Consider the following 10,911-nt stretch of genomic DNA (forward strand, 5'->3'; position numbering starts at 1 on the left):
GGGCTCCTTTCTCAGAAAGTCTCTCTCTTTAACTCCTGTACCTAGGCAGGTCTCCTCTCCACATGACAGGTCCACTGGGACACTGGGGCGAGGGACCGAAGTGGGATGGGGGCCAGCTCTGCCTCGTGGAGTAAGGAGAATGGAGGGTGAGGGGTGGAGGATACTGGTTAGACTTGGGAAGTCTGGACTGTAACCCCATCAGCTTCCACTGTCCTGGGCAATGTAGTCAGCCCTCCTGGGCCTGTGTTTCCTCTGAAACAGTGGGTTCTGCTCTGCTTGGCTGCCTCCCAGGTTCCAAAGAAGCCGTGCTATGCAGGCAGGACCCAGGAGGAGGAGGAGAAGGCAGCCAGGGTGGGGGGATATATGTGTATCCTCGCTAAGGGCTGGTTTCATCGTGCCTTACAGGTTGGTTTTGACCCTCACCCCCCCATGCGAGCCACAGGCCTGCCCTCAAGCCTTGCCTCCATTCCCGGCGGAAAACCGTAAGCTCTGGCCATACTCACTGCATGCTTCTTGAGGAGGGGAGAGGAGATCACATAACCCACCCCCCGTCCCCTGCATGGTGGACCTCCCTTTGAGAATGTATCTGCCCTTTAGAAGTTCTTATAGGCCCAGCTACAACCATAGGAAATGGCCTCCTGGCCACACACCTGATCAGCTCAGGGCTCCCTCTAAAAGGGGACCTGAGAAGGTTTTGAGGGTATAGTCACTGGGCACTGGGGGAGAAAAACATTTCGGATGTTGGGGCTCCTTTGGGTTCTCCCTACTCGAAATGCCTCCAGCTGTCGCCCGTAGTGGCCTGAAACGGTAGGCAGTCCACGTCGGCTCACCCCCTGGCTCTGATGTGTACTCAGCAATTCATTTGGGTGTACAAGCCAATCCCACCAATACCCCTGGCTTCTGAAGGCGGAGTTGGCAATCTGCTGGGTCCTTGCCAGGGTTGGAGTGTTAAGGATGCTGTAGAGGGTGGGAGAGGGCACTCCAAGGCACAGCTGGGGCTGGTGACTTGGTTTAGAGCAAGGATATATAAGCAGGAGCAGAAGTCAAGGCTGGAATATTAGACAGTCCCCACCCTGGTAGAGCCTGGCCAAAGAGGTTGAGGTTACCAGGTTCCCTAAGATTTGCAAGGCAGCTGCAGTTAAGGAGGACAGTCTAGGTGGTGCCGGTGGAACTGGGCAGGACATGTGGGAACTGGGAGAGGACTGGGGGCAGCAGACGTGATGGTTCTCACCCTTTCAGAGCATATTCTTTCCATGTGAGTGCTGATGGGCAGATGCAGCCCGTGCCCTTCCCCCACGACGCCCTGGCAGGCCCCGGCATCCCAAGGCATGCCCGGCAGATCAACACACTCAGCCACGGAGAGGTGGTGTGTGCCGTGACCATCAGCAACCCTACGCGGCACGTCTACACAGGTGGCAAGGGCTGCGTGAAGATCTGGGACATCAGCCAGCCAGGCAGCAAGAGCCCCATTTCCCAGCTGGACTGCCTGGTGAGGATCCCAAAGCTATGGCACCTCCTCTAGCTGGCATGGGAGCGCGGCGTACCCTGCCATGGGAAGAGCCTTGTCGACCTGGCTTGGGCCAGCCCTGTCTGTATTGGCTGGGTGACTCTAGGCAAGCTGACTAACCTCTCTGAGCCCCAGTGTTACTGTTTTAAGTGAAGATGATACTCACCTCCTGGGTTTTGTGAAGAAATGCATGAAAGATTGAAGGGTTGTGAATGCGCAATAGGGATGACCTGGCAACTGCCAAGAATAAGGGCAGGATGTGAGCAGGGATGGCGATGGTGCTCAGGGTCGCTGGACCGGACCCCCCTGGGAAGGGAGGTGGACAGCACTCAACAATGCCCTTTCTTCCTCTAGAATAGGGACAACTACATCCGCTCCTGCAAACTGCTCCCTGACGGGCGCACACTCATTGTGGGCGGTGAGGCCAGCACACTCACCATCTGGGACCTGGCCTCTCCCACACCCCGCATCAAGGCTGAGCTGACGTCCTCTGCCCCCGCCTGCTATGCCCTGGCTATCAGCCCTGACGCCAAAGTCTGCTTTTCCTGCTGCAGCGACGGGAACATAGCTGTGTGGGACCTGCACAACCAGACGCTTGTCAGGTGAGACCACAGGAGGGACCTCGTGCAAGTCACCGAACCCTGTGTCTGTCTCAGTTTACCCTATGTGAGACGGGCACGGTACAGGTGCAGCACCTTCCTTAGAGTGAGACACAGTGCGGCTGCGGCAGGGCTGACCCAGTGTCAGCTTTCGGTACACATTGGTCCTCTTTGTTCACCATAGTACCGTTTGGCTTGTGTATGGCCTAAGCCCTTAGTCATGCAGGGTACAGAGAGGGATTAAGAATGCACGTTGAGGAGGCACGCAGTGTCCTAGTTCTAGAGAGATCCTCCTGTTATGCGGCCACCTCTGGGCAAGAACTTTGAGTAGAGTGGGAGAGGGGCCAGGCTTGGCTCTGCTCCAAGGACTGTGGGTGCATGGTGCACACCCTTCTGGGCCTTTTCCTCTTCTGCTTAGAGGCTGCCAGCTCAGCAGTCAGTGGTTTCCCTGGGCTCACCTCTCCTCCTTGCTTGGCCTCCATAGGCAGTTCCAGGGCCACACAGACGGAGCCAGCTGTATAGACATCTCCCACGATGGTACCAAGCTGTGGACTGGGGGCCTGGACAACACCGTTCGCTCCTGGGACCTGCGGGAGGGCCGTCAGCTGCAGCAGCATGACTTCACCTCCCAGGTGAGCAGATAAGACCCCCCTCCTCCAGAGAGCGAGTTTCCTTCTCTCCCAGGAGCCCAGTGGGCCCAGTCAGGGGACGAAGAGGCCCTCACAGGTGGTCATTGCAGATGGACCTGAGACCAATCTGAGCTATCTGGGAAGGCTTCCTGGAGTATGTGGCAAGGAAATAGAACCAACAAGGCCTTGGTCTTGGACGCACTTGACCCAGCTGCTCAGATTTGATTCCTAGCTCCTCTATTGTTGATCACTTTAGCCTGAGTTTTCTTATTCCCGGAATGGGAATAATAGTAACTACCTCCTAGGTCTGGTGTGAATACCTAAAAACAGTCCCTCTAAAAGCTTCAGCCATAAGCCTGGCTCATAGGAAGCATTCTCTGAATGCTAGGTATTGCAGTTTTTTGTTATTTTTATTACTCATTTCAATATTTTAGTCTTACATACTTAATGTTTAATGCCTTCTTGATTTACTTTTTTGCTTAAGGAAAGGCAAAAGTCAGAGAGACAGAGAGTAACTTTGAAAGTTAAATATCTGTGCCACCTCTGAGTTTGAATCCTGGCATACTTTCTAGAGTCAGAGGTTTCTCTGAGCCTCAACCTCCTCACCTACAAAATGAGGATGAAAAGCGACATCCCATACCCCTGGACTATCGGGCTGTGGGGGGGATGGGCGGAGCTTGGCTTTGCAGATAGTAGGTGGGAAGTGATGGAGAGGGAGTGGTGGGACCTCATGCCCTCAGGGTCCCCGGAGGTTAGAGGAGGCTGACCTCGACTCTCCCACTTCTCCCTCAGATCTTCTCGCTGGGTTACTGCCCCACTGGGGAGTGGCTGGCCGTGGGCATGGAGAGCAGCAACGTGGAGGTGCTGCACCACACCAAACCCGACAAATACCAGCTGCACTTACACGAGAGCTGCGTGCTCTCCCTCAAGTTCGCCTACTGCGGTGAGCGGGGGGAGTGGGAGCCCGGGCATCTGGCCTGCCCTCTGTTCAAATGAAGGGCCCAAAGCATACAGCAGGAGTGGACCCTGACACGAGCCAGGCCTCCTGACCCCGAAGGTGTCCCCCATCTTCATCCTTCAGATGCAGATACTGTCACAGGGAATTGTGAGCAATCCTGACAGCAGGCTGGGGCTGTTCCCTGCTGGCCTGGGGCAAAGAAATAGTGTTTCCTGGCCCTGCAGGCAATCTCTCCAGCAGTTTTCCCAGACGATTCCTCCAGGCAGTTAAAACGGCAGGCATGGACAGCCCAGAGCACTGAATTGGAGTGCCTGCCCCTCCACTGACTAGCCATGCAGCCTGGTTCGCATCTCACCCTTCCTGACCCCAGTGGGTCTGTCTTGTGTCCCAGGACTAGCACGGTGCCCACTGCATGGCTGTGGGGAGCATAGTTCCCTAACGCAGGCAGAGCCTTTGCGGAATAAGGCCGCGCACTGGCTGCCATCTGCAGCCAGGTCTTTAGTCTCAGGGCAGTGCCATTTCCAGTACTACCTTCTTCCAGTAGAAATAAGAAGGGTCATTCGACCTTAGTGGCTTTAAAAGAACCTTTCAGAGATGTGTAGTTGCTAAGGCAAATCCTGCAAATCTTATCTTTTTCTGTCTCCACCCCGCCCACCACCCCCCTTAATTGCAGAGAAAGGCATTCTCTGGGTGTCTCTGTTATGTATATCACTTACTAAATGCCTCTTGGTGCAGAGTTGAGCAGAGAGGCTAAGCACTGGTTAGCGGTTCATACTGTTTCCATGGCAGCCAGCCAGGTTTAGAGGGTAGCAGGCCCCAACTCAATGCTTTGCCTTCTACTTGCAGGCAAGTGGTTTGTGAGCACTGGGAAAGATAACCTTCTCAACGCCTGGAGGACACCATATGGAGCCAGCATATTCCAGGTACCAGTCACCATCCGAGTGCCCCTCCTGGTTCTGCCTGGAGTCAGGGCCTGGCCGTGGTGAAGGGGGTGGGGAGAGCGGGAGGCAACGCAGGACCTTCCAGCCCTGGCCCCTTCCAGTCCCTGCATGACGGGGATTTGAAGTTAGTTTCTCAGAAGCCAGGACTTGGGCACATCGGTGGGATACACTCTGCCGCTAATGGCATCTGACCCCTCAGGGTTAGGGCTTTTAGACAGAGGCTTTTGTAGGATTTCTAGAGCAAAGCGGAATAAAAGCATGCTCTTGGCTGTAGCGAGTATGCTGAGTGCTCATGGGAAGTATGCTGGGTAGTGGAGCAATCAGCAGCTTTTTCCAAAGCAGCGTTACCTGATATTCAAATAAGTTTGTATTTCATCTCAACACGTCAATGTAAGGAGAGAGGTAAGCCAGGAGAAAAGGCGTCCAAGAAAGAGATGGGAGAGAGGAAAGAGCTTTTTGTGATTTTTCATGATCTAAGGTCTGTCATATTGCATGCACTCTTTCTGTCATACAGACACACACACACAATCATGCCCGCAACTCTCATAGCCAACAAGCCACTTTCTGTATCCGTGCCTGAAGTGTCTGGCATCTGCTGCATCACACTCGTAACTTTTAGAGTCTCTAGTGGCACTTCAGACTTTAAAACTTGGGTGCATATCCTTTCCTTAGCTCACCAGGCTCAGGATCTGGCCTGCTGACTCCTGCTTTCAGCCAAGAAATGCTTCTTCCTGTTGGTAAAGTCAGAAGAGAAGCTCACACTAAGGTGTTTTGTTTTGATCCTTACAAGTTACTTTAAAGATCACAGTGGAGCCTGTGAATGTGCTCTTCCTTGTGGAAAAGTAGGTAGACAGAGCATCTCCAACTTAAAAGCAATTCTCTGGGCTGCGTTTGAAAGCCAAGCTGTGTGCAGCTGCGTGTGCTCCAGGTCTGAGCTCCAGGGGGGAGGGCAATTCAGTTCAGAGCATTGAAGTGTGGAGTGCCCAGAAAGTGATTCCTGTCTTTTTCTTCCCCACATTTTCCTGTCTCTCCTCCAGTCTAAGGAATCCTCGTCTGTCTTGAGTTGTGACATTTCGGCGGATGACAAATATATTGTAACAGGCTCTGGTGACAAGAAGGCCACGGTTTATGAGGTCATCTACTAAACAAGGACTCTATCAGGGCTGTCAAACTCTGGGAGAAAGACTCGGCTGTGACAGGGAGACCCCGGCGAGGGGCCCCGAGGACGGCGAGCCCGGCGAGCAGCCGAGCATCCCGGGGCTGCGCTGTGGCAGGCTGGAAGGGCGCCTCGACTCACATCTCGACTCCGGGCACAGATTGATGTGTCTCACAGACTCCGATGGATTTCTCTTCTCCTCTTCCCCTGCACCAGCCTGGCAGATGCTACAAATAGATTTATTTGGAGGCTTGTGGCTCCCACTCTCCACAGATACCCTCGTGAATCTCTGTCTTTCCTTCCCCTTTCCTTTGACCTGTCCCCTGGGTCGGGGACATTGGAGTGGACCACATGTCTGTGCTGGGGAGGGGGGAATCTCATTTTCCCACTTGTGCAGCGCACAAGATTTGTGAAAAATGTAAATAACAGACTCCTATCTCGGACTAGTCAGCGGGGGAGGAGGCCCCTTCCCACCAGAAACGCTAGCCGTGTATTTCGCCTGCTGTATTTGTAATCCACTTGTGGTGGTGGCTTTTTTTTTTTTTTTTTTTTTAAAAAAAAAAAAACAGAAGTTCCCATCTGGGAAGAGGAAGCAAAATGGAGAAGGGGAGGAATGGGAAGAGAAATCCTGGGGTGGAGGAAGGGAGCTGCAGCTGGTAACCAGACTGACCATTAGCTCCCCCTGGGATGAGTGTGCTTCTGTGAGGACTTGGGAATTGTCTCAGGCAGGCGAAGAGCGACACCACACAGCCTGATGGACAGACAGACAGTGCTTGGGTCAGGGGCCATCCAGGGCTGAGGGCAGTAGAGATGGTCAGATTTTTCTCTGGCCTCCTGCCCTCTGTCTTTTGCCCTCTTATCTCCCTCTCTCAGGGGTCCGACTCTCGCTCACTCAGTCTCTCTCCCCTCCTGGCCTTGTTCTCTTTGGTGCACACTTGGTTATTAGTATTGAGAAGTTGAGTTCAGAGGAACTCTCTCTCCGGCCCTTCTTAATCTGCAGACACATCCTAAAAAGGACAGAAAGTTAGAGGACAGCATAGCAACTCAGCTCAGGGAGCTACCAGAGAAAAATAGCAACTGATGTGGGTGCTTTTTTTTTTTTTAATTTGAATAAAAAGAATTAGAACCGACGTCCTTTTATAAAATGCCTTCTCCCCTTTCCTGCCTGTGACCCCTTCCTCTCTCCGCAGAGAGGAAAGTGTATTTAACCTGCAAGGTTGAGCTTGAAAGGGTTATCTTACCCCACTCGAACCTGGCAGGGCAGCGGGGGCGGAGGGGACTGGGGGTTGGGGGGTGGGGCACCAATCCTGGCACACTGTGGTGACTTCGTGCGGCTTTCAGTCTCTTGAGCCCAAACAGGTTACAAGTAGAATATTGTCTCTTGCAGGTACCACTTTTTGGTACCAAAATGTTCTGAGGTATTTGGATTTTTTTTTTTTTTCCTTTTGGTCTTTTTTCTTCTTTTAAAGAAAAGCTAAAGGTCGCTGTGAGTTCTGGTGGTGGGCTCTCCATGGATGTAGCATATGGAAGATAATTTTTATACTGCATTTTTATGGCTTATTTTATAATGTTTGATTCTGTCTTGTAAAAAAAAAAAAAAAAGGAGGGCTCTGGTGAAAACTGCCCATCTTCGGTGATTTGCTCCTGGACCAGTAGCCCAGCCCCCCCGATGTGATGTGGAGGCCACGGAGACTGGCCAGGCACCCTGGACCTTTTGTGGTTGAAGGAGAGGCTGGCTAAATTCTCCCCGCCCCAACCACCCCCCCCCACACACACACACACCCTGCTCCCACCCTCTCTCTGTCTCTGTCTCTGTCTCTGTCTCAGATGTTATCTGCCACTCTTGTTAAGGCTGTAGCCACAAGGGAGGGCGAGGGTAGAAGAAAGTTGATTCCTGAAGAAAAAAGAAAATGAAAAGTCATTGTAATGAGCTGTTTTTATATTTTTAAAAGTTACTATTTAAAGGTTGGTTTGATTGTCGTGTTTTAATTTAATTTCCCCTCCTCTTGTCATTGTAAACCTGAGCTCATTTCAGTGAAGGGCAGTGTTTTTGTGCCTCCCAGTCTAAACCCTAGCAAGTGGGGGGTGGGAGCTGGGAGTTCCTCAGGGCAGATGGGCTGGACCAAGTCCCCTGTGGGGAGGACTGCAGGTTAATACCAAAGTCCTGGACATCTGTCAATGCCAAACTTTTTGGGAGAAAAGGAAATGAACAATTGAAATTGTGAAGTATCTGTGAACATCTGGACCCTGAAAACCTGCATCATTTTTTTAAAGCTTAACAAATTTAGAAGTTATCAAGGGGAGGGGAGACCCTCAATTCCTAGGTCACAACGGTGTGTTTTGACGGCTTCGGGAGGGATTTGCAGAAGGGGCAGTATAAGGAGGACCAGGTCAGTGCCCCCAAGAAGGCAGGACAGGGCTGGCCACCTCTCAGGCTCTTGGACTTCATGCCATTAGAGAAGTCTCCTAGAACTGGGTACTAACAAGGTTTCCAATTCTTTATTTTGTCAAAGTAATCATAACACAATTACCTGCTGTCATTTCACACACAGGGAATTTAATGTATTTAAAAAAGGAGTGACAATTGAAATAAAGCAGTCTTAATTGTAAGCCTGAAAATCATAGCCGGACTGCATACACAGGAGCCATACCGCTAGCTGGAAAGGGTATGTCCTCCTCGTGGAGGGAGACACTTTGGGCAGGTGGGAGGGATGCTGACCTGAGGCTGCCATTTAGCTCGCAGCTGTCTGTTGACTTGATGTTTTAGTAAAATGGCCCCCATTTGGACCACACTTTTCTCATTTGTTCATGTCCACACATTGCAACAGAGGGCTAGAGGGCCAGATGGGAAGCTCTGGCCAGAAAATTTTATGCGCACCCAGCACTTGCCTGGGGATTGCCCACTGGTGCCAAGATAGGATAGGATTGGAGTTGGAGCTTGCAGGTCTCTGGGTGGAAATGGAAAACCTCTATCCTTGAATATTGACCTACCAAGAGAAGGCCAGTGTTACTCCCTTTTCTGAGAAGGGGGCAGTCCCTGAAAGGCCATTCTACCAGGATTTCCTGGGTATGGTCAAGGACGGGGAGGTGACTAAGACTCAGGTCCCCACCATAGAAACTCATAGTTAAGGGTGGGGAGGGAAAACATGGGGGAGGGATCCCTTCATGGTATTGGGGACACACCCTTCAGCTACAATTGCTAGTGCCTCAACTCCTGTCTCCTCACTGCCACTTCACGCGAGCTCACGGTGCCTCTCCGTGCTGACTCTTACACTGTGCTACCTCCTCATCCCGTGGCCGCCTCCACTCAGCACTTTCCATTCAGCTTATTAGAGAGAAGAGTCTCAGACCCTATTCAGTCCTGCAGCAACAAATACGCATTTTAACAATGGTGTGATTCCTTTGCACTACAAGCTTGTGCAAAGTTGGGTTCTCTTCCAGCGAGTGAGGTAAACAATCCACTCCCATCTTTAATCCTTCCCCATTGTGCTCCCCTCCCCCCAACAAGGTGGCAGAAGGCCTTGCTACCATTGTCTGGCCTTTTTCTAAGTTACTCCCTTCTAAATTGTTCCTCTCCTACAAAAATCCAGGCTCATACCAATCAGCATTCACTCCTCACCTTTTGCACTTGTCTCTGCCCAGCTAGACTAGTTTCCCTGGAGGGCAGTGCACAAGACTTCATGGGCCCTGGGCAATCCTAGTGAATGATGATCTTCCACTACCTCGACATGATCATTCTAGTTCTTGGGCAGAGGGGAAATGACTTCTGCAGTGTTTTCATTTCAGCGCTCTTGCTGAATTGCTCTAAGGAGATCTGATTAAACAAATGGAGAGCATGGCTGTCAGAAGGCAGCTTTCATGGTTTTAGTTCATGTTGGATAATGTACAAGTGTCCAGGTCATTCCTAGCAACAGCTGACCAGGCCACCTCTTCCAGTCTGTTTGTCACTGCCCATTTCTGTTCCCCTGCCCCAGCATAGACAGTGACTGTCCTAACTTGTGGGGTTTATGGGAGGGTATGAGGATACAGAGCTGTGGATAATGGAACTAGAAGGGTCCTTAATGAGAACGCTAAATGTTATGGACTAGCCATCCAATATCCCATGATGATGGAGTGTAATTTTTTCCCAAAGAACACAATATTTTAAAATGAGCATTTTTGATGTATAGCAAACAAACCTGATGAACCTTTTTTTATTTGCATAGTTAGGTACCATTTCATGTGTGATAATATGAAATGTACTCTATTCCAGTACCCATTAAGCATTTTTGAACATTATACAAAAATTGGTTCTTTTGTATTTGAAGAAATACCTATACTGAGCCGCTGATTTTATAAATGGGACAATTAAGACCCAGAAAGGTAGTTACGTCTGTCATTCAGCCTGAGCTGAGATTACAACTCACGACTCCCCCTCGTGTAAACGAGCATATTCTGGGCAGGAAGTGTGGGTGGAGGCGGGGCAAGGAGGGAGCTCCTTGTGGGCAGGGCCGCATGGTGTTTGGAAGATTAGAATCCAGAGCATGAGGCTCCTGCCCTTTCTCCGACAGAACTGGTAAGGAAGTTCATGAAAGGGAGATGTCATGAAACATCATGGAAACCAGCCTCCTGCCTCAAGAACATCCTAGAACTCACCTACCAATCTTGCCCATGCTTCTACCCACCTATCTATTCATCCATCCATCCATTCATGCTTCCATCCACTCATCCATTCATCACCCGCTCATGTATCCATCCACCCACCCATCTATCTAGCCATCCTATCCAGTCAGCCAGCCAACATTTATACAGTGAAAATCTAACATGCCAGGCATGGGTCTAGGTGCTGGGATGCAGAGATCAATGAGACACGGTGCCTACTAGCACAGAGCTCTCCGCTATCTGGGAGGAAGAGTCACATCAACCTGCAGTTCCCACTCCATGAGCTATGTGATGGCACAAACCGGAGGAAGTCCCAGCACATAGCTGAGACATTAGCCTGGGTGGGGAGAGTCTGAGCAAGGGTTCCTGGAAGGCATGAGCTAAACCAAGACCTGAACAATAGACAGCTGTTGAGCCAAAGGGAGGCGGGAGAAAGTGTTCTGGGGAGAAGGAACAGCATGTGCTAAGGCCTGGGTGAAA

General features: G+C 51.2%; 1 protein-coding gene across 10 annotated transcripts in view; it reads left to right on the forward strand.

The window, feature by feature from the left end:
- TLE3 (TLE family member 3, transcriptional corepressor) overlaps positions 1-7,758 on the forward strand; it is a 47,515-nt gene extending 39,757 nt beyond the window's left edge. For 8 of the 10 annotated variants that reach the window (XM_016126910.2, XM_016126912.2, XM_016126911.2 and 5 more), the window contains 7 exons: positions 406-482; positions 1,240-1,489; positions 1,862-2,109; positions 2,591-2,738; positions 3,528-3,678; positions 4,540-4,616; positions 5,672-7,758. In XM_016126910.2, coding sequence (XP_015982396.1) covers positions 406-482; positions 1,240-1,489; positions 1,862-2,109; positions 2,591-2,738; positions 3,528-3,678; positions 4,540-4,616; positions 5,672-5,779 — 1,059 coding nt within the window. In that variant the 3' untranslated portion in view covers positions 5,780-7,758. The remainder of the gene's footprint in view (positions 1-405; positions 483-1,239; positions 1,490-1,861; positions 2,110-2,590; positions 2,739-3,527; positions 3,679-4,539; positions 4,617-5,671) is intronic. The other 2 variants (XM_016126916.2, XM_016126917.2) reach the window with 1 other exon arrangement.
- The last annotated feature ends 3,153 nt before the right edge of the window (positions 7,759-10,911 follow it).

This window comes from Rousettus aegyptiacus, unplaced genomic scaffold (genome assembly GCF_014176215.1).
Source record: "Rousettus aegyptiacus isolate mRouAeg1 unplaced genomic scaffold, mRouAeg1.p scaffold_m13_p_3, whole genome shotgun sequence".
NCBI classification, from domain to species: Eukaryota; Metazoa; Chordata; class Mammalia; order Chiroptera; family Pteropodidae; genus Rousettus; species Rousettus aegyptiacus.